Source organism: Gouania willdenowi, assembly GCF_900634775.1.
Source record: "Gouania willdenowi chromosome 24 unlocalized genomic scaffold, fGouWil2.1 scaffold_320_arrow_ctg1, whole genome shotgun sequence".
NCBI lineage: Eukaryota > Metazoa > Chordata > Actinopteri > Blenniiformes > Gobiesocidae > Gouania > Gouania willdenowi.
Genome location: NW_021144848.1, coordinates 3997276 through 4021000, shown reverse-complemented (window position 1 = coordinate 4021000; position 23725 = coordinate 3997276). Strand labels below are relative to the sequence as shown.

At 41.2% G+C, this 23725-nt stretch overlaps 1 protein-coding gene across 1 annotated transcript; it reads right to left on the bottom strand.

Moving 5' to 3' along the window:
* Positions 1–25: 25 nt before the first annotated feature.
* vash2 (vasohibin 2) lies at positions 26–23436 on the bottom strand. The gene is made up of 9 exons (XM_028440552.1): positions 22825–23436; positions 13398–13750; positions 8791–8879; positions 5361–5417; positions 5187–5261; positions 2897–3134; positions 2687–2830; positions 1703–1812; positions 26–449 (listed from the first exon to the last, which is right to left on the bottom strand). The coding sequence occupies exons 2-9, from the start codon at positions 13716–13718 to the stop codon at positions 380–382; spliced, it is 1104 nt and encodes a 367-aa protein (XP_028296353.1). The 5' UTR covers positions 13719–13750; positions 22825–23436; the 3' UTR covers positions 26–379.
* Between the last annotated feature and the right edge of the window lie 289 nt (positions 23437–23725).

Below are 23725 nucleotides of genomic sequence, written 5' to 3'. Positions count from 1 at the left end.
TGAAGTGAAATAAATCCAAAGCACAGATATTTTAAATTCCTTTGTTTCAAGATAGAAAAATAAATAAAAACAAACCAACGATTGAGTAAATTAAACAAACATAAATATGGTCTTTAAAAAATACAAAATGAAAAAACAATAAAAAGTTAAAATCTGAATTCCAAAGTAGCTGCAGTGAAAGGTTTGATGACGTGATTAATCAATAACTGATCGACGTTATCGTTGATTCAAAAGCTTTGAGTCAGACTGATTGAAGATCGGAGGGATTATAAAAGGGGCGGGGCTTCCTTTGTGCTTTGATCTCATTGATCACCCTCCATTACCATCAGCGTTTTATTCTCACGCTGAACCAACCGTTTGGTTTTCATCCTCATTCAGATCAAATTCTGATCTGGTAACCATCGTTCAGAGTGCTGAGCTCAGCAGGTTTCCTCTCCACCGTCGCAGGACTGGAACACAGATCAGATCAGATCAGATTAAATAAGGTCATCAAAGAAAAGATCAGAGTAAGTAAACTTTTTTTGTGCTGAATATATAAATACATGTGTATTTGGGTCCTAGTCTAATGGTACGTTCACACCAAACGTGTTTCAAACGTTAAAATCCTCACGTGTGTAGGTGGACGCTTGTGCTCATTGAATACAGACGCTTCTCACCAGCGTCATCGAGGGGAGGGGCTTCTCTGTTGCCGGTGGTGTTCATACAATAGATGATATTGATAATGATCAGTTACGTTCATAATTCACCCAGTGACTGTGAAGTGGTGAAACATTGTGATGATGAGAAGGTTTTGTTTCTGATCAGATGTATTTAGGTGTGACTCAGTGTGTGTGCTGTGATGTCAGAGGACTATAGAGAAGTGTGGGTGGATGGAGAATAAAGTTCTGAACACGCCCCCTCTGACTCCTGTTCATTGGCTCTACATTATCCAGAGAGTGACTTGGCTTTATTTACGCCATTTCTGGATTCACCAGAGCTGTGATTGGACGAGAGTCACTTTACTTCTGTCTCCCCCGTTCCCAGTTTAACGACCTGTTGACCTGCATCAGCGCTCACATCTCCTACCAGGACCATAACTACAGACGCCCTATTCCAGTCTGTTCATCTGTCTCCAGTTAGTGTTTTTATTTTCATTATTCTGATACGTCACGGTTGGGGATTGCTCCTGATTGGTCGGCGCACCGCGAAAATGCCGCCCCAAAAATGTAACAATCCTACCTCCAGCATCAGCCACAAAGGAGGGGTGGGACGTGCAGTGGGACTTCTGACGCTCCCTAGAAGCACGTCCACCATGTATATACACATATATATATATATATATATACACACACACACACACACACACATATATATATGAATGTAAACCCGACGCTTTGGATACGTTTGGTGTGAACGCACCATCACCATTTTCCCTCCTAGTGGCAGCTCAGCAGAAGGCAGGTGTACTTAGTCTTTAAAATAAGCTCAGATCAGTGAAATATTCAGAAAAAATAATCAGATCATTCTAGGAATGAAGTCAGGTTAATATAAGTATGAAAAATAGGATTTTCACACAACTGCTGACAGAGGTCATCACAGTGTGTGTGTGTGTGTGTGTGTGTGTGTGTGTGTGTGTCAGCTGCCGTGGTCAGATTATGTTACATCCAAACAGCTGACAGCTTACATTACACACTTGTCACTCAGCGTGTGTGTGTGTTCGTACGATTTGTCTCTGCGTCTTCGCTGAGGGCTGCTTGCTCGTCGTCGTGGCGACAGGGACTTCCCTCTGCTGCGCTCTTTAATTGGTGACTGAGCGCTGGACGACTTCAGGATCTGAAACAAACACACACGTTACACACTCAGCAGTAACACACACTCCTGTAATCACAGGCTGTGAGGAAGGACAACAGGAAGTGACACCGACTGCACAGATGTGTGTGTTTACAGTGACACAGACACAGAGGGGGGTCACCAGATGCCTTCAAGAAACTAAGAATATATAAAAATATTTACCATTTTTCTACAACTCCACCAAAAAACTCACCATATTTTAACATATTTTCATCACTTTTTCTTTCCATATTTTTGCTCCTTTTAATGTATTTTTGTTACATTTCTTCCACTTTTCAGACATGTTCAGCACTTATAAACCATTTCTACCACTTTTACACCTAATGTCACATATGTTGACCCATTATTGTCACTTTTAACCTCTTTTCACCAGATTTTGTGTTTATTTTTGCCAGTTTAAACTAATTGTTTGTGGCCCCGCCCCCTACCTTCAGCCTCATGTCTGTGGCCCCGCCCTCTACCGTCATACTCATGTCTGTGGCCCCGCCCCTAACGTCATCCTCATGTCTGTGGCCCCACCCCCTACCTTCAGCCTCATGTCTGTGGCCCCGCCCCCTACCTTCATCCTCGTATTTGTGGCCCCGCCCCCTACCTTCATCCTCGTATTTGTGGCCCCGCCCCCTACCTTCATCCTCGTATTTGTGGCCCCGCCCCCTACCTTCATCCTCGTATTTGTGGCCCCGCCCCCTACCTTCATCCTCATGTCTGATGCCCCGCCCCCTACCTTCATCCTCATGTCTGTGGCCCCGCCCCCTACCTTCATCCTCATGTCTGATGCCCCGCCCCCTACCTTCATCCTCATGTCTGATGCCCCGCCCCCTACCTTCATCCTCATGTCTGATGCCCCGCCCCCTACCTTCATCCTCATGTCTCTGCCATGTTTCTCCAGCTCTTTCTTCATCTCTGCTGCTGAGAGTCGTGTTGAGTTTAGAACCAAATGCTTCCACTCGATTGGTTGGAAAACGTGAGGGTCATGAGGTACGTACAGACCGATCTTCACCTGGAGACACACACGCATTATTAATACTGTACTGTAGTACTATTACTGTGATATGCTAATGCTAACCTTTTTGAGCGTGTGCTGGTAGCGTGCGTAGGACTTCTCAAACTCTGACACCAGCTCTCCCAGCGTGCGATGACTCAGCGGTTTGTCCATCAAGTCCTGACGGCGGCTCATTCCCAGCGTTCCGTAGCGTCCGTTACAGCACACCCCGAGAACCACGTGGTGGAAACAGTGGCCAGAGAACTGGGTCTTAAAGCTGATGGGGAAACGCTCCACAGACGTCAGCCCATTGGTCAGATATCTGAGGGACGGACTGAAGGAGAACAAGGACAACATGGAGAACACGCCCCCTAGTGGCAGGGCAGAGAATTACACTGGAGATGCTCTGAGTGAACCCCAAAATCAACAAGTTCACGTCACTACCCTGGTCCTCTATAGACTTCATTACAGGTCAATTCAAAACATGTTCAGGACATTCCCACGCATTTAGGTCATTATTCATTAATTATTCACACTGTAAATGTTTAGTTTGATCTGATGAATAATTTATGAGAAATGGATAATTTAGTGTGTGTGCGTGATTAACGGTGTGTGTGAGCAGAATGTTATGACCTCATCTATTTGATGAGTGTGACAGTTAAACAAACACACACACATGGCTTCAGAGGTTAGAGCACTGGTCTTGTAAACCAGGGGTCGCGAGTTCAATTCTCGCTGAGGCCTACACTCCCTTTTACCTGTAGGTCACAAACTGATGTGGGCGGGGTTTCTGACAGCTGTGTGTGTTAAACAGTGCTTCTCAAAGGGAATGGAGCAGAACGGCATGGCCCAAGAAGAAAAATGGAAGGTAAACTGTCTCTACACTCAGCTGCTTAACTCCTCAGAGGCATCTGTATCCAGCGCTGTCATTGCACTTAAATATGTTAATGAATATCTTATTTTGTATAGAATGTGTGACAGAGTTTGTATTATATTATCCAGGGCTGAGGTCACAGTATGACTGGTGGGGTGTGACAAACAGGAGAACATTCTCAAGTTCAGGCCAGTCTTCTTAAAGGGGGAGTAACATGTTTTTTTCAGGCACATAGTAGCATTCTAGAAATAACTATGCTACTCACAATTGTTTGGAAAATGCAGCAAATATAAAAAATAACTTAAAGACATTTCCCTCTGTAGCTAACTGTTCATGACGCTTTGATTTTCGGCTTTGTCTCTTTAAGAAACTCCTTCCCTCTCTGACACGCCCATGAACACGCCCCCTTCAAACATGGAATATTGTATTATTGCATTAGAGTGGTTATCAAAGTGAGGAATGCTAACACAATGCTGGAACTCCCACTGTGTGTGTGTGTGTGTGTGTCAGAGCCGACAGAGGAGAGAGAGGGCAGTCACTAGACTTAGGGGTTACTAGTTCAATAAGGTAACCACTTTATTTTTGCCCTGGTAGGAGGGACAATAAATATCTCTCTGTAGCTCCATAGTAGGTGGGAGGGGCTCCTGCCTGGGCTCTACAGACAGTGAAAAGGAGGGGAGCAAATTAAAAAAATGTTTTTATTTTTATTAATGCGTACATGAATGAGCACAGACAACATAAGCCATGGGCTTCTTAGAAAAGTATTTAAAATAAGTCAATTAAAAGCTACATCTGCAGAGGCGGGTGTTGTGGGCTGAACTAAGGAAGAGAACATGGGAGGGGGAGGGGCCTCGTCCCCTCGCGCATAACAGCAGGAAAATGGCTGCTAGCAGCAGATTTAAAAATTACTCAAAAATACGTGAATCAATCTGAGAAACACTGGAGGTGTGTTTTCAGAGAGAATAACACAATAACATCATCATCAACTTTTCTTCATTTACACTACAAGAAAAAGCATTAAATGATTAGACAGCATTAGATATGAATCATGAACTAAAATATAACATGGAAATAAAGTGTAAAAATAATGATTTTTACATCTGCATGTAAAGTGGAACGCAACAATAAACAAACTTACTGAAATTCCTTTTTAAACAATGTTTCATTATTTGCTGTATTTTCGACGATGGCACTTTTACATTTGTTTTTTCATGCAGGTGATTAGTTTAATTTAGTTTCAGATTTCTTATGAAATATGAATTTCATTTTTTTCTGTCACTTTATTTCATTTTTTCACTAAATTTCCTTTTTTTCTCCTGAACTTTTACATTTATTTTTATTCAGGTGATTAATTTAGTTTTTGAGTTTTAATTCACTATGAAATAAGATGTTAATTGTTCCCAATTAATGTAATACATTTGAAAATGTGTTATTTGTCAGGATTATAATATTTTTTTTTGGGGGGTGGGGTTATAGAATCAATGGTGTAAGGAAGGATACATCCCCAGGATCACAGCCTCCAGACATTTGATGGGCAAAGACTCTCGGATCATTTCTCGTGCAGTTTCCATCAATCTGGAAGAGGAAGAGGAAGAGGAAGAGGAAGAGGGACAGCTGATGTTTAACATCTGTATGAACAGAACACAGTGATAATAAGTGTGTGTTCTCACTCACCCACAGAGCGGTCGACTCTTCTTAATTTCAAAGAACTGAGTTCCAGTGTGATTATATCTGAGAGGATGTTAACACAACAACTGACACAAAGAGTCTATGTTATAAATCTAGATTAGATGAATCTACGTTAGCTTTATCTAACCAAACATTCTCTGTCAGACAGGAGCTGTACTATGAATGTTGATCACAACACGCTAATTTAAACCAAGTGTTTACAGCCTCGCTACGTGGGCGTGCACATAAAAGGGGTGGAGATTACAGCATCTGACCAATCAATGGAGAGAACTGTCAGACTGAGCATCTTCACAATGAATGGAGGAACAGTTCATGATCTTAAATAAATATAATTAATATAAGTCCAATCACAGAAGTCCAACAACAAAACACCGCTCGGGTTCCGATCAGGGGGGCCGTTCCTCCCAATCACGCCCCTCCAGGTCTCACTGTCGCTGCCAACGTGAGCGTTGAAGTCCCCCAGCAGAACGAGGGAATCCCCAGAAGGAGCACTCTCCAGTACTCCTTCTAAGGAATCCAAGAAGGGTGGATACTCCGAGCTGCTGTTTGGCCTATAGGCACAAACAACAGTCAGGATCCGTCCCCCCACCCGAAGGCGGAGGGAGGCTACCCTCTCGTCTACCGGGGTAAACTCCAACGTACCGAGCGGTGTTTAGTTGTTGGACTTCTGTGCTCGTCACAGATTGTCCATAACAAACACCATGTTCAAGCATAAGGGTGTCCATATGTGCACTTGGCACCAGGACACCATAGGCTGCAGTTCGATGATCAACTTCGTAGTCATGTCATCGGACTTGCGGCCGCATGTCTTGGACACTCGGGTAAAGAGAGGGGCGGAGCTGTCAACTGATCACCACCTGGTGGTGAGTTTGCTCCGATGGCGGGGGAGGATGCCGGTTAGACCTGGCAGACCCAAACGTATAGTGTGGGTCTGCGGGGAATGCCTGGCAGAGTCTCCCGTCAGAAGGAGCTTCAACTCCCACCTCCGGGAAAACTTCAACCATGTCTCGGAGGAGGCGGGGGACATTGAGTCCGAGTGGGCCATGTTCCATGCCTCTGTTGCTGAGGCGGCTGATCGGTGCTGTGGCCGCAAGGTAGTCGGTGCCTGTCGTGGCGGCAATACCCAAACCCGTTGGTGGACACCGGGGGGTGAGGGATGCCGTCCTACCGGGCCTTTTTGGCCTGACGGACTCCAGAAGCAGCAGACAGGTACCGACGGGCCAAGCGGAGTGCAGCCACGGCGGTCGCCGAGGCAAAAGCCCGGACATGGCAGGAGTTTGGTGAGGCCACGGAGAACAACTTCCGGACTGCTTCGAAGAGATTCTGGACCACCATCCGGCGTCTCAGGAGGGGGAAGCAGTGCATCGTCAACACTATGTATGGTGCGGATGGTGCGCTGCTGACCTCGACTCGAGACGTTGTGGATCGGTGGGGGGAATACTTCGAAGACCTCCTCAATCCCACCAACACGCCTTCCAATCAGGAAGCAGGGCCCGGGGACCCGAGAGTGGGCTCTCCTATCTCTGGGGCTGAGGTTGCCGAGGTGGTTAAAAAGCTCCTCGGTGGCAGGGCTCCGGGGGTGGATGAGATCCGCCCGGAGTTCCTCAAGGCCCTGGATGTTGTGGGGCTGTCATAGCTGACACGACTCTGCAACATCGCATGGACATCGGGGGCAGTGCCTCTGGATTGGCAGACCGGGGTGGTGGTCCCCCTTTTTAAGAAGGGGGACCGGAGGGTGTGTTCCAATTATAGAGGGATCACACTCCTCAGCCTCCCCGGTAAGGTCTATTAAGGGGTACTGGAGAGGAGGGTCCGCCGGATAGTTGAACCTCGGATTCAGGAGGAGCAATGTGGTTTTCGTCCTGGCTGTGGAACTGTGGACCAGCTCTACACCCTCAGCAGGGTCCTTGAGGGGTCATGGGAATTTGCGCAACCAGTCCACATGTGTTTTGTGGACCTGGAAAAGGCATTTGACCGTGTCCCTCGGGGATTCCTGTGGGGGGTCCTCCTGGAGTATGGGGTATCGAACCTCCTGATAGGAGCTGTTTGTTCCCTGTATGACCGGAGTCAGAGTCTGGTCCGCATTGCCGGCAGTAAGTCGAAATCATTTCCGGTGAGGGTTGGACTCCGCCAGGGCTGCCCTTTGTCACCGATTCTGTTCATAACTTTTATGGGCAGAATTTCTAGGCACAGTCAGGGCGTTGAGGGGGTCCGGTTCGGGGGCCTCAGTATTGCATCACTGCTTTTTGCAGATGATGTGGTCCTGTTGGCTCCAACATACCGTGACCTTCAACTCTCACTGGATCAGTTCGCAGCCGAGTGTGAAGCGGCCGGAATGAGTATCAGCACCTCCAAATCCGAGTCCATGGTTCTCGACCGGAAAAAGGTGGAGTGCCTTCTCCGGGTTGGAGATGAGGTTCTGCCCCAGGTGGAGGAGTTCAAGTACCTCGGGGTCTTGTTCACGAGTGAGGGAAGGATAGAGCTAGAGATCAACAGGGGATTGGTGCGGCGTCTGCAGTGATGCGGAGTCTGCACCGGTCCGTCATTGTAAAAAGGGAGCTGAGCCAAAAAGCTAAGCTCTCGATTTACAGGTCGGTCTGCGTTCCAACCCTCACCTATGGTCATGAACTTTGGGTCATGACCGAATGTTACAGTAAAGACAGTAATAATAGAACTCAGACAGGAAGCTGCTGATACTGTTAATGTGTTCCTGCTGATAATGTCAGCCCCAGGATATGAATTAATTAATTAGTTAATTAATGAATTAATTAATGACTTCCCCCGTCCGTGCACACGGATCAACACGCTTCATCAGCTGACTATAAATCAGTCCATCAGATATAAATCTATATCTTTCCTAGATGATGTCATCAGTAAATGAAATAGTTTGTGTTTTAATATTAAGTGTTTCTGGTTTGTTTTTTGTTCACACCATCCACTAAGTTAAATTAAATTCCTTGTATTGTTTTTAACTGTACTTGGTGAATGAAACATATTCTGATTCAAAGTGTTAATATTGGAACAATTACTATAAACTGGCAAAAATAATCATGAAATCTGGTGAAAAGAGGTTAAAAGTGACAATAATGGGTCAATATATGTGACATTAGGTGTAAAAGTGGTAGAAAGGGTTTATAAGTGATGAACATGAAAAGTCATTAAAATGTTATGTAGAAGTGTCAGAAATGTATCAAAAATACATTAAAAGGAGCAAAAATATGGCAAGAAAAAGTGATGAAAATATGTTAAAATATGGTGAGTTGTAGAAAAATGGTAAAAATAAACAAAAATGGGCTGAAATTGTTCAGAAAATATTCTTAGTTTCTTGAAGGGATCTGGAGACCCCCTCCCAGTGTCTCGTGACCCCAAATGGGATCCTGACCCCAAGGTTGAGAACAATAGTGTTAAAAGATACTGCAGAGCCTTCATGTAGTTCTGAATCGCCTGCAGCCAATCAGAGCCACTCATGGAGGGTTTGAAGGTCGGGATTGAAGGCACAGGATGCTGCAGGGCCACAAACACACACACACACACAGTTTACACACACGCCTCAGGGACACACACACACACACGCCTTAGGGACACACACAGTCACAACAAAATCACATGCAAAACACTTCTACACTTTATTTATGGAAACATTTGTTTCTTAAAGAGATGCTTATTAAGTGATCATCTGTAGTTCGCGCGCACACACACACACACACACACACACACACACACACACACACACACACACACACACACACACACACACACACACACACACACACACACACACACACACACACACACACACACACACACACACACACACACACACACACACACACACACACACACACACACACACACACACACACACACACACACACACACACACACACACACACACACACACACACACAGAGGGAGGAAACGCTGAGCAGTAGTGATACAGTCAGGAAGGAAGGAGGTAATTTCCTCTGACAGGGAACACTTTACTGTTCACTGTCCACACACGCACACGCGCACACACGCACACACGCACACACACAGCTGCTGATGCTTCTATTCCTATGAGCAGCTGTCTCCTCTATCTTTAGTGTCTATGGGAACAAACAGGAACAGGTGATAAATCACAGCTACAGGTATTCAGAGGATCACATGACTTGGGGGCAGATTGCATGTTCTCCCTGTGTGTGTGTGTGTGTGTGTGTGTGTGTGTGCGTGTGTTGTTTCAAGCTCCACTGTTTATCCTCTGTGAGTTGGAAAAAACAGGAATCATGATCCTCCATTAAAGACGATTAAAGAGAACTGCAGCCAAACACACACGCACACACGCACACATGAAGCTGCTTTCCTCACACTGAGACAGCTGCTGGTCCTGACTCTCACTGTGCTGCTGATCGTTCATCTTTTCTCATTCCTCACTAATCGAGTCACGCTGAGAGGAATAAAACGTCTCCTCCACATGTTTCACTGAGTTTATTATTCCTTCTTCCAAACATGTTGTGTATATTTAACGTGTGAGAGAAGAAAACCTAAAAATGAATCTGTGTTTTACATATTACATACGCTAAATGTTCTTCTTTCTCAGAGACTGAAGGAACTACATAGAGACGAGTCCACATGTTTGGTTAGCTTAGCATGTAGCCACCAGTCCCACATGTTTGGGTTAGCTTAGCACAGAGCTACCAAGTGTCACGCTTTGAGTGTGACAGTCATGCAAACTGACCCATTCTCACGCCACACCTGACATTTCTCACGCTTATATTTCCCCATTCAATATTTTTTCATGATAATGAACTTTGGTCCTCATGGCCAATCACAGACCAATCCCTGTCTCCTTGTGCCTAAATCTAACCAACCACGGCAGGCATCACACAATAATAAACCAATCAGAAGCAACATAAGGCGGGTCTTGATGAGCCGTCTCCAGACACCTCACACAACACACACTGAGTTGTTGACATGCATTCAGAAAGAAAGTGTTTCTAGAGGACAGACTCTGTCTGAGATGGTATGTAATAACCTAATTTTGTTCACTGTTTATTAGATATGTAACGATTAATCGTAAGGCAGTTAAAAATCAATTCATAGGTATAAAGATTCACATCGATACTGTGAAAATTTAATCGCAGTACTTTACCAGAAGTGTTGGCAGCAGGCGGAATCTGCTAATACTTCCTTTCTGGCCGCCTCCTACTTTTAAACATGTTCATAAATGATTCTGTACCCCTTTAGCACCAAAGAATATTTGTAATATTATGTGAATATCTGTAAAAATCACGTTTTTCTATTAGCTCTGTCTGCTAGCATAGCATCTCTTCTTCACTGCAAGATATCTGCATGCCAACCGACCACTGGGTTACCAGCGCCCTCTGCTGGTCCAAACAAATATCTGACCTAAATACAGTGAAATGACTGTTTTTTTTAGTTGTTTTTTTTCAAGTGCAATTGTTAAGGCACAAAATACATTTTCAGTTGCACTTTTAAAAAGAAAAAGAACTATTATGCAGTTTTGCATTGTTTACTATAGAACAAGAATTTAAATTAATATGCTTCTTCATTTGTATTATTCCTTTATTTATTTCATTCCAGGTTTATTTTTAGTTAAATTGCATTGTTTTGAATATTTATCAAAGGATTCCTTTGACAATGAAAAATAAAAGGAAAATAGTAGAGTATTTTCTAGTTTTTTTCCCAAAAAAAAAGGAATGTTTTTCAGTCATCATTTGTCTACAGTCCCATTTTGAAAAATAAATCATGAGAGAATCGTATCATGAACCCAGTATCGTGAATCGAATTGTATCGGGAGTTGAGTGAATCGTTACATCCCTACTGATTGTATTGCTGTGTGTGTGTGTGTGTGTGTGTGTGTGTTTCTTCTCTAACTAACTCTCTGTGTAGCAGAGCTGCTGCTGAGTCATTCTTAAAGAGACAGTGTCCTGAATGTGATTTACTTTAAAAACTACTTTCAACAACTCAGAGCTGCCCTGAAAAAAATCATCACTACATCATTTAATCACATTTCAGCCTTGATGAAGGAAAAAGTCCAAATGTAGTTATTGTGCTGCTAGTGATTAATAAAAGGGTATTTGTGGCTCCACTGACTTTGACCCATTATTGTTTTTATTGTAAAACTATTGATAAAAAATAAATGGTTTATATCACCTATTGTCATTTAGAGTAAAAATATATAGATATGAATATTGGTCCATATCACCCAGGCCTAATGTAACCAAAGCAGTAACGTTTTATCTTGTAAAGGATATGATTGTCTAAACTGTGTGAAATGAGGCGTTCAAACACTGTTTAAAGTATGATTTTATTAATATGAGTGTGTTACCTCAATAACTAATAGAAATCACTGATATACTGACTTGTTATGTAGCAAGTGTTGCTAATGCTAATGCTACACTACTTTAGTTAAACAATGTAAAAACACTGTGACTATAAGAAGATGTCAGACCTTTAGTTTGATGTTAATTATACTTAGAACCAGTTTGATAAATTTCTTACATACAATTTAAATACATATTTGAAAATGATCTCATCTTAAATTATATTTTATTCTTTTTTCCATTTAGGGCCATGATTTAAAGTAAGTGGATTGGTTTGTTTTATTGGTAAATAACTTTAAAATAGTCTAAATTATTTGAATGAAAAAAATTGTGATATGATTTTTCCCCATATCACCCACTCCTACATGTGTATGTCTGTGTTAGACATTAACTTAAATGAATTAAAACTCTTATTCAGCTACTACCAGTGTTATGAACACTGGTAGTAGCTGAATTACACTTGTAGGTTATATCATCATAAATACATAATCTAATGTTCATTTGAACTGTTCTTATGATTATTATTGTATGTAATAGTGTATTTCTATAGACATTGATTCAATGAAAAATGACTTGATGTTTGAATGTTTTTTACATGATGATCTTTTTAATGACGTCCTTTCTGTTGCAGACAAGGAGAGCTGAGGTAAAGGTAGCACTGCCTTGGGCCACAGTGTTTTAAGTGGGAGCCTCTGTCATCATCAACATCTGTGATAAACACCTACAACATGAGACATGTCCCCAGATAAATGATGGACAGTTGTTGATATGAAATATTAACTAATAAATGTATTAATTTGTGGTTGATTAAAACTAGCATTAAGAGGCCACAGTGCAGGGAGAGCTGCTGGTATGGAGGTGATGACATCATTCTGAAGGTAGAAATCAACGTTAAAACAGGACAAAGTCACGTTAAAAAAAAACACTTTTTTTTTCTTTCGCTGGAACGTATCATTTCACTAAAGTCTCACTATTGTTATTTTATGAAACTTGGCAGCCCTGCCACCAGTCCCACATGTTTGGTTAGCTTAGCATGTAGCCACCAGTCCCACATGTTTGGTTAGCTTAGCATGTAGCCACCAGTCCCACATGTTTAGATTAGGTTAGCATGTAGCGGCGCTGGCTGAGCTAATGTAAATTACACCATTGTATTCCTGATTCTGAGTTGGTACAATTTGCTCTGAGCAGTTTGGCTCCTCCTTCTTTTGTTGTCTAGGGATTATCTCCTGCTGTGATTGGTTCACAGGGATTAATAATGAGGACACACTAACAACACACAGCTGGGCTTTGTGCTGTGAGTTTGTGTGCATGTGATAGTGTGCGTGTGATAGTGTGTGTGTGATAGTGTGTGTGTGATAGCGTGCGTGTGATAGCATGTGTGTGATAGTGTGTGTGTGTCCGTGCGGTAACTGGTCCGTTAGTGTTGTGATGAGCATTGCCGTGGTAACCACCTGTGTGATCCTACCTGTGGTGTGTGAATTAACTGTTGAACAGACGCAGGTGTCAGGTTGCACAAAGCGCCTGAAGTTAGACTCATACAGAGGGTTTCAACCTAAGGTCTGAGGGCCTGAGCCGGTCGGTTAAGCTCACAGTCTGGCCCCGGAAACGAGTCCTTAACATGGGTAGTTATAAAATAACTAGAGCTGCACCATGACTGATGTGTGGGTTTGTTAGTGTGTGTGTGTGGGTGTCTGACCTTAGGAAGACCAGCTGCGTTGCGTATCCGCTGCACCACGTCTGGTCCCTCAGGGTGCACTGAGGCCACGTGGCTCCACATCCTCTCCCAGGTGAGGCTCTCTATGGGGAACCCTGAGCGGTTGATGAAGAAGGCCACGCCACCGTCCTTGTCCTCCTCCTCTCTGGTACCGGTACCGCCCCCGGTCTTGGACTCGTCCCTAGCGCTGCAGCGCAGCAGACAGTGGGCGCTGGAGCTCTTGGAACGGCCGTGTCTGCTGAGGCGGGCCGAGGAGGAGGAGGGGGAGGAGCCGGGCCGGCTCGGGGAGTTTGGACCGGTCATTGAACTCAGCACACCTCCATTGCTCAGAGAACCTGGGACACAGGAACACAGAATAGTTATATATATATATATATATATACAGTATATATTGTATTTTTATAAAACATTTCATAAAGAACAGAAACATTAAAGGATTTTAGGACTTTTCACACTGATTAAAGCCTGAATGATTAACATTAAACACATAAATATTAAGGTTTTCACTACTGTGATAACATAACCTCTGATGCTGAGGTTTTTTTTCCATCATTTGAGTGACATATGTTCACCAATCAGAAATTCCGAGAAACGCCTTCCTTGGCTGCTGGCCAATCAGAGATGTTACAGGACACATGCTTGTATGCGCTACAGCGAGTCTGAAATATCGTAGATTATTGATAACTTCTGATACTTTGTCCTTTTATTTTTGTTTAATCATTGTGGTCTAGAATGATGTCATCAGGATCATTTAAATCATTTTTTTTTAAAAAACATAAATGTTGTCAAATCAATTGCATTAGTGTAAAGTTCAGCTCAAGATCAGATGAACTAACCTAAAATCTGTTCAATCAAGTTAGAGATAAGATAAGCCAAATCCAGGATGAGCTCACACTAAAAGGAAGGATGAGTTAATCAAGTTAGAACATAAGATCAAATAATACAAAATAAAGAGGGAAGAATTAGTGAACGAGTTGACGAGATCAGCTACTACCCAACAACATCGTCCAGTTAAGTTAAGTTAAGTTAAGGCAGTGTAGGTTACAAAGGGACTAAATAGATCACACGACCACAGAACAGATCATAAACGTTAGAACATGAGATCAGACAAGTCTGGCTATGATAAGTCCAGATAAGTCAATACAGAATGAGGAATAAATCAAACGAGTAACTCAACGAGCAAAAAAGAATTGCTGAGAGAACATCAAAAGAAAAGATCAAAGGCTTCCACACTATTTTATGCCAAAGCTAAACGCTGCCGTGATCATTAGTTATTATCACTCTACATTGTGTTCTAGTGATCATTTTTCTCTGAACTTTATTTTAAATAAGATATTTGAGGTTGGAATATACTGTATATGACAATGATTGACAGCCGCGGGTCTTCAGTAGCTCTCTTTGTGAATAGCAGTTACGTTGTGAAGGAAATCTGAGACGCCATTTAACTTTTATGCTCAATTGTTTTGTCTTTTTTGAGCCGTCAAAATGAGTTCTGCAGTAAACCGTTCTAACCGATCTGTCCTGACCAAGCCTAGCATCAACATCAGGAGATGGTCCTGACACTGCTCCTCACAGAGGTCCTAGTGGCATTAAAGGAGGGGTTTCCTTATGGGGACAGTACACCTTACACCTGTGGTGTTTTATACAAAGCCCAGAGGAACACTCCTTGGAGTCAAAACACGTTGGTGTAATAAAAAGGCTTAACTTTCAAACAGAGTGCTTTGGACTTTTTATCTTGTTTTCAACTCAAAGTTATGCCCTAAAAGGACCTTGAAGAAAACCTGTTCTAAAACATACTATCTGTGATCTAGGTGAGCACTCCCAGCTTCATATTTTGTACACCTTACACCTGTATTTTAAAACAAATATGGAGTACAGAGTGGCCAGGGAGCTGCTTTTATCATCTATCAGGTCAATCACCTGTTACCACACATGTATTTAAGTCTGAATGTGGTGTCAGAATGTAGTCAACCACAGCCTTTATTCTGACACATACAGAAGTAAACTTGTCATTTCCTGGGATTATCCTTTCATTCAATACACAACAGTAGTAATAGTAATAGTAGCAGTAATAGTAATAGTAATAGTAGCAGTAATAGCAATAGTAATAGTAGCAGTAATAGCAATAGTAATAGTAGCAGTAATAGCAATAGTAATAGTAGCAGTAATAGTAATAGTAGCAGTAATAGTAATAGTAATAGTAGCAGTAATAGCAATAGTAATAGTAGCAGTAATAGCAATAGTAATAGTAGCAGTAATAGTAATAGTAATAGTAGCAGTAATAGTAATAGTAGCAGTAATAGTAATAGTAATAGTAGCAGTAATAGCAATAGTAATAGTAGCAGTAATAGCAATAGTAATAGTAGCAGTAATAGTAATAGTAGCAGTAATAGTAATAGTAATAGTAGCAGTAATAGTAATAGTAGCAGTAATAGTAATAGTAGCAGTAATAGTAATAGTAGCAGTAATAGTAATAGTAGCAGTAATAGCAATAGTAGCGTAATAGCAATAGTAATAGTAGCAGTAATAGTAATAGTAGCATTAATAGTAATAGTAGCATTAATAGTAATAGTAATAGTAGCATTAATAGTAATAGTAGCAGTAATAGTAATAGTAGCATTAATAGTAATAGTAGCAGTAATAGTAATAGTAGCAGTAATAGTAATAGTAGCAGTAATAGTAATAGTAATAGTAGCAGTAATAGTGATAGTAGCAGTAATAGTAATAGTAGCAGTAGTAGCAATAGTGATAGTAGTAGTAATAGTAATAGTAGAAGTAATAGTAATAGTAATAGTAGCAGTAATAGTAATAGTAATAGCAGCAGTAATAGTAGCAGTAATAGCAATAGTAATAGTAGCAGTAATAGTAGCAGTAATAGCAATAGTAATAGTAGTAGTAATAGTAGTAGTAATAGTAATAGTAGTAGTAATAGTAATAGTAGCAGTAATAGCAATAGTAATAGTAGTAGTAATAGTAGTAGTAATAGTAATAGTAGCAGTAATAGTAATAGTAGCAGTAATAGCAATAGTAATAGTAGTAGTAATAGTAATAGTAGCAGTAATAGTAATAGTAATAGTAATAGTAGCAGTAATAGTAATAGTAATAGTAATAGTAGCAGTAATAGTAATAGTAGTAATATTTCCAGGAAGAGTGCGTTAAAGTTTGAGCAGACAATTTTCAAGATTTGGCCAATTTCCTATTAACACAAAATGGAGAGAATCTCGACACAAAATAACATAATAAAAAATAAAAAGTGTGTCTAATTGACTTTTTTGATCGAGAGACCAAAACAGAAGTTTGTGAAAAATTCCAGACATTTCTTATTTATTTATTAAATTATCTTCACTCTGTAGGGGGCGCTAACGTGCCAATGTCTCTATTTCTACATTGAGCTGGTTTAGAGCCGAGAGTTTAACAACTGAGTCACATTTGAAGCAAATCCGACTTCGTATGTGCAAATGGGAGCATTTAAAAAAAAAAAAAAATAGGTCAAGATTAACATCTCCGCCCTGCAAACACCGTAAAAGTTATCAAAATGGATCACTTTGGATGTCCAACTTCTCTAGATGATCTCCAGTGGTTTTGAACCCCGTCAGTGAAACGCCTTTGGAGAAATACGTTAAAATTTTTAAAATCGGAAATAGCCAGAAATTATGGATGCGCGCGATTGAATTATGTTTGAATTTTTGAGACATTACATAATGGTTCAGTGAGTGAAAAGTAGGTGAGTTGGTTCCGAAAAAGAGAAATAGTATTCCAACCCAATAACAATGTTTCCCCCTTTTTGAGGACCAAGAACTATACATTTTCGGAAATCGCAGGGGCATGCCTACAACATGACAAAAGTCCCTGGTCACTGACGGGCACGTGGCATTCACATAGGCTCCGCCCATTCCCTCACTACGAGAGCAAGAGGCACTTGGCCAGCTCATGGCGCTGGGGCCTAAATTTTATGTTTGTGACAAAGCAGGGCTGCGTAAGTCATCAGGGCAGTATGCTAAATGGGCGGGGCATGTTACCTGGGCTCCTCTCGCTGGACCCTTCTGTGCAAACTCTGGCTCCAAATAACATCTAAATTGCAAGATGGCAGCGCCCCAAAGTGACGTAGTTTGACTTGAACATTGCGTGGGAACAGCTACAGTGCACGCCCACTGGGGCAGAGATGGAGATAAATAAAGAGGTCAAGAGATTAACATCGCCAAGCTGAGAAATGTTCACAGGGTTTGAAGAACATGGCAGCTGTTCACATCTCTGGCAGCATCTCTCCCTAACTACCTTAATTCCTTCTTCTCCACATTTGAAAGTAACAACTCCACCCAGGTAGCATGTATCAGGTCCAGCCTCAACCCTAGTGACCGCCCCGATCACCTTCCTCACCACAGACATTGTGAGGGCCCTTAAAAGATCAAAGGCCAGCAGTGCATCTGGTGCTGACATCATCAGAGGGCGGGTCCTCAAACTGTGCTGAGCAGTTGGGGAGTGTTTACAGAGCCTGTTCCAGACCTCCATCAGCACTGGAATTGTCTCCAATTTATAGAAACACTCCACTATCACCCCATTCTCAAGTGGAGCCCCCCCACTGCCCTGAACGACCTCCTGGCCAATGAAAGCCATGGAGAGGCTCATCAAACATATTCTGATTCAACTCACAGCTCGACCCGCTCCAGTTTGCATACCAAAGTCACAGAGGTGGTGGTGGTGGTGGTGGTGATGATGATGATGAAGCCTTCATCATTGACACCATCCACAAACTCCTGGAGCTGACCAACACGTCTGCCAGGCTCCTCCTCCTTTAAAGCCTTGCATCTCCACATCCTCGCTCACAGACTCCATCAGAACTTCAACATGAGCAGTCAGCTCATACTCTGGATCCAGAACCCAATAAATCCAGATCACCACCAATACCCTCTCAGATCTTCTCACCACCTCCACCAGCTCCCCTCAGGGTTGTGTGCCGTCCCCACTGATGAGTGCAGGTCCACACAACCCAACTGTCACCTGGTGAAGTTCGCTGATGACACGGTTCTCCTGTCCGGTTCCTCCCTGCATCAGTTTGTAGAGTGGTGTGATACTGAACATCAGTAAAACCAAGGAGATGGTGGTGACCTTCTCTAACAGCCGTAGAGAAGTGGTTGTGGCTATCACCACCATGGTCCATGGTTCCCATGTCCAGACTGTTGAGGAATATAAATACCTGGGTTCCATCCTCCACAACCAGCAGCTGAAGTTCTCCTTCAACAATGAGGGGATGTGAGGAGGTGTCACCAGAGGGTGTAACTTCTCAGGAAACTCAACTCCTTTTCTATCAGTAAGAACATCTTACTGACATTTTATTATTCATTTATTGAAAGTTTTATCTTTGTCCATCTGCTGCTGGTATCACTCCACAGAGCTCTACACCAACGTTCTCAGTTGGTCACACCAGCACAGAAATTAGTCACACGGGGGGGGGGGTACAGCATAGACATACATGCTGATGAATAGTTGACTAAACTAACGTACAGTAGTTTTGTATGAAGTAAAGATTGACAATGACTAGATATATTTTTCTGCAACAATCAGTGGTTGAAATAACAGGTCATTTATTTTATATCATTTTAAAAGAATACGTAACATTTTTTTAAATAACATTTAATCATAACATGTTACATTTATTCTGTACATGAATTAATTTAACAGTAACATAACCAACTTATCATCTGCATTGTTTCACCATGAATTAAATTCAGAGGGTCCAGCTCTGATAGTGGGGTCTCCTAACCCTCTTCCCCTGGTCAGGGGTCTGTAACCTTTACTCTACAAGGAACCATTGAACCTCATCTCACCTGGATTAAAGTCCTCCTGGAGCCATAAATACCTTCTCTATGAAGACAATACAGTGGATTACATTATATACAGTTACAATTATATAGAATAATGTTTGATTTAATTTATATTGATCATGTAAATGGAAACTTAAAAACAGTTTAAAATAAAATAAATTAACATCAATAAATAAAACAGTATCTTCATCTTCAAATTCTTACACATCTCAGTTTACATGAACACAATGTTTATAAAGTAGATTTTTATAGTTAATGTATATGAAAGTCTATAAAAAGTAACATGAATATAATAACACATGATCATGTGATCAACACATGCTAATTACTCATTTCTTGCCACACATAAAACATACATATTTAACCTGTACATTGGTGGTTAAATGAATCTGTTCCCACACAATTAAAATCTGTATTTTCTTCCAGAAATAGTGTTTTTGTTGGTTTAGTTTCTTACCAGGGATTTAAAACTTAAGGTTAGTCACAGGTGGAGGAAAGTTGATGGTCTGTAGATGTTGTAGGAATGTGCTGAGTCATTGTACAACGTGATTTATTTTAGATTAATAAATTGTTATATCATGATTTTATTTGTCATTAATCGAATCTGTAAAAAATAACTATTTATTTTAATAGTTTTTTTTAAAGCTATAGGGAGCCATTGTATAAGAGTCAAAGGGCCACATTAGGCCCCAGAACCACAGGTTGCTGGAAATGTTTTCCAGACCTTTACTGCAGCTTCTTTCACTTCTTCTTTGTTTCTGGAGGTTTCTCCTCTTCGGGATCTAAAATGTTCTATTGGGTGAAGGTCCAGTGATTGGTCAGTCTAAGACCTTCTACTTCTCCCTCTGATGAAGTCCTTTGTTGTGTTGACAGTGTGTGTTTTGGGTCTTTGTCATGTTGGATGATGAAACTTCTCCTGATTAGTTTGGATGTATTTTTCTGTAACTTTACAGACAAAATGGTTTTGTAGACTTCAGAATTCATTCTGCTGCTACCATCATTAGTGACATCATCAATAAAGACTAGTGAGGCTGTTGCAGAAGCAGCCATGTAAGCCCAAGCCATGATATTACCTCCACCATGCTTCACAGATGAGCTTGTGTGTTTTGGATCATAAACAGATCCTTTCTTTCTCCATACTTTGGTCTTTCCATCACTTTGGTAGAGCTTCATCTTGGTCTCATCAGTTCATTAAACTTTATTCCTAAACTTTTGTGGATCATCTCTACGTCTTTGCTAAATCCAAAATGGTCTTCTGATTCTTTTTGCTGATGAGTGGTTTGCATCTAGTGGTATGGTCTCTATATTTCTTCTCTCCAAGTCTTCTTCTAACAGTGGATTGTGATACCTTCATCCCTGCCCTGTGGAGGTGGAGTGATGTCACTGACTGTTGTCTTTAGGTGTTTCTTCACAGTTCTCACAATGTTTCTGTCATCAACTGCTGCTGATACCGTTGGTCGACCTGTTCCATGTCTGTTGCTCAGTTCACCAGTAGTTTCTTTCTTTTTCAGGACATTCCAAATTGTTGTATTGTCTACGCCCAATGTTTGAGTAGTAGCTCTGATCATTTTTTTCTTCTCTCAGCTTCAAAATGCTTTGTTTTTCTCCCATAGACAGCTCTATGGTCTTCATGTTTGCTTAACAACAAATGTAGTTTTCACTGGTGAAACCCAAAGTTAGAAACAAGAACTATTAATGTTTAAGTAATCAATCGAAAAGGAAACACCTGAGCATCTCGAAACACCATCAGTCACATGTTCCAATGCTTTTGCTCACTTGAAAAGTGGGTGTGGTCAAACAAAAGGTGTTCTGTCCTGAGTTGTTTAACACGTCTAGATGTAAATACCATGAAATAAAAGCTGTAATTCTGAACTTGTCTCATATTCACGTTTTGATCTGAACCCAAATGTCTTCAGTATAAAACACAAACTAAGGAACTGACCTTGTTGTTCTAATACTAATACTAATACTTGTCAAAAAAACACAATTTTTCAAATCTCTACGAATATTTATCATACAAGTTTGATGTTTACATTTATGAAAAGCTCATCTCAAGTGGAGTATTTTATTTTGCTGGACTGAAGCTGTACAACCTACCAGTAAAAAGATTGGTAGGGGTCAAAGTTCATGACGTCACAAAAAAATTAAATAATTACCCTTTTCCTATAAATGTAACAAACTTGTCAATAAATCCAGATACAGGTTGTAATTTTTGCCAATTTTCAATTACCAAATACAGGTCTTGCCTAGTTATTTTAATTTTTTACTTATACAAATGCATTTGGCACCTTATCATTAATTTGCACCTTGTTATTCAGTTTACCTTACAACCTACTTGTTTTCTGCATGTGTGTGTGTATAATTATTATTATTAATGTTGTTGTTTTCATTTATTATTCAAAGTCAAGTCAAAATCATCTTTATTGTCAATTTTTCAACTTGTGCTGGATATACAGAAAAATTTAACAAACTTTTATTTCTGAGCCACGGTGTAAACTAACAGTAGAAAGATTTTAAAATATATACAAAAAATAAAGAAAAAAAATAAAATGACAGATTTTTTTTTTTATTGTTTCTTTAATTTTCTTGATATGCCACTCTTTGTCTTACCCCATGGGGATAAATGAAGTTTTTCTGATTCTGATTCTGGCCCAAAGCTGCAGATACGAGAGTGGGAAGCTCAGGCTTGATCACCCTGTAGCTGGCCACCATTGATGGGGTGTCTGGTGTTAAAAAGGCCAAAACACCCCCTGATTTAAAGAAGCACGACTGATGATGTGTCCCAAAGCTCCCACCCACTCTCACATGGTAAACCTCATGTTGACTACCATCTTTTGGCACAGACGACAGATTAACATCACATCCAATTCAGTCCACAGGAGAAAGTAAAAAATGACAGAACATGAATCACTGTGTAAATGAAACTCATTATTTGCAGGCTCTCACAGTTTTTCCTGGCACTTATATCACATGATTGCAGTCATTTTTTATGTTAAAATGTTAGAAAAAAAAACAAATTTCTTACAAAATCCTTTAATTTTCTTCTATATTGTTACATATTTCCCTTAATTTAATAGAAATGGGTCAAACTCTAGGAAATGTAAAGTATAGATCCTGTTGGAACTGATATCTGTCACTTATTGCTTGGATATTGTCTGTTTCTTACATATTTTGTATGTTATGTATACGTAGAAATGTAAACTAGGGCACAATAAATAACATAAAATCTGTGGAAATCAAACTGCTCATTATTTGGCCCCTGAAGTCACTAAAATGAGTTTAACACCCCTGGTTTAGGGCATAAGATCAGAAAAGTCAAGATATGATAAAGAATGAAAGAAACAAGTCAGTGAGTCAACAAAGAACAATTGTCAAGATGAGTTTAGTGGAGAAAGATCAAAGTCAACATGAGGTGAAGATCAAAACTGAGACATTTTAGGATTAAATTTATCTTTTTAAATCATATTAATACATGAGCTCAGATCAGTCAAATAAAACACAAGAACATGTATATTTTAGAACCATTTAGTGAGAGATAAGAGATGATAAGTGAGTATAGAATGAGTAATAAAGCGGTTGAAACTCACCCAGCTGTGCCCCCGGCCCTCAGCGCGTCCACAGCCCGGGCTCAGGACTCTGTGTGCGGGCTCACAGGCTCCTGGAGGTCGGTCCTGGTCCGGAGCTGGATGGTCTGTGTGGAGGTCTGAGGGCTTTGTAACTTCAGACCTTCTTCTTCTTCTGTGAGTCAAACTGACCAGCATTGACCGCCATCACTGCATCACTTAGCGCTTCAAAATAAAAGCCTGACGGTGACTTAGCCTCAGTGTGTGAAGCCCTGAACGCAAACAAACACTATAACATACTTTAACTATCCACTGAGTCACGATTAGCGTCTTTAAATTAAGCACTAGCGACATAGAAGCCAACTATATGTGAGCAGAAAAAAAAATACATGCGCTTTATTTTGAAGGTCTTTTCAGAAGTCCCGCTGTTACTATGCGACGCAGGCTTTCCGGATCTCTGCGGACTATAACAGAGCTTTGTGCGGGTTTCTAACCGCACCGACGGCTTCACGCACACACCGCCCGGCCTGCGCCCGTCACAGCGGGCTGCCCTCACCTCTAACACGGCCACAACACCGCGGAAACACCCGGTGCTCCTCCATCACCTGTCAGCGGATCAACCGGCAGCCGTATCGCACGGAGGGCTCTCATTGGTCCAGTTGACAAAGAGGGGCGGGCTTTAAAGCATAGTTTACCTTTTATGGCAATCCTGCTGGTCAGTGATTGGTCAGTTTAAGATGCAGAAAACCAGAGGGTCAACAAGCGATTTATGAGCAACAAATGAAATGGAAACAACCTTTGGATTTGACACATTTTAATAATTTTACGGTTTTACTTTTTTTTTTATTTACTCTAAACACATTTTTATTCATTCATTTGCAGTTTTATTGTTTTGCAAAGAAAATTTCCAAACCCAAATTTTACC

Coding starts and splice junctions, on each gene's coding strand:
- vash2 (XM_028440552.1), bottom strand. CDS start 13,718: ATGACCGGTCCAAACTCCCCGAGCCGGCCCGGCTCCTCCCCCTCCTCC. Junction 2,831..2,896: donor ACCAGCACACGCTCAAAAAG/GTTAGCATTAGC, acceptor GTGTGTCTCCAG/GTGAAGATCGGTCTGTACGT. Junction 450..1,702: donor CGAAGACGCAGAGACAAATC/GTACGAACACAC, acceptor TCTGTGTTCCAG/TCCTGCGACGGTGGAGAGGA.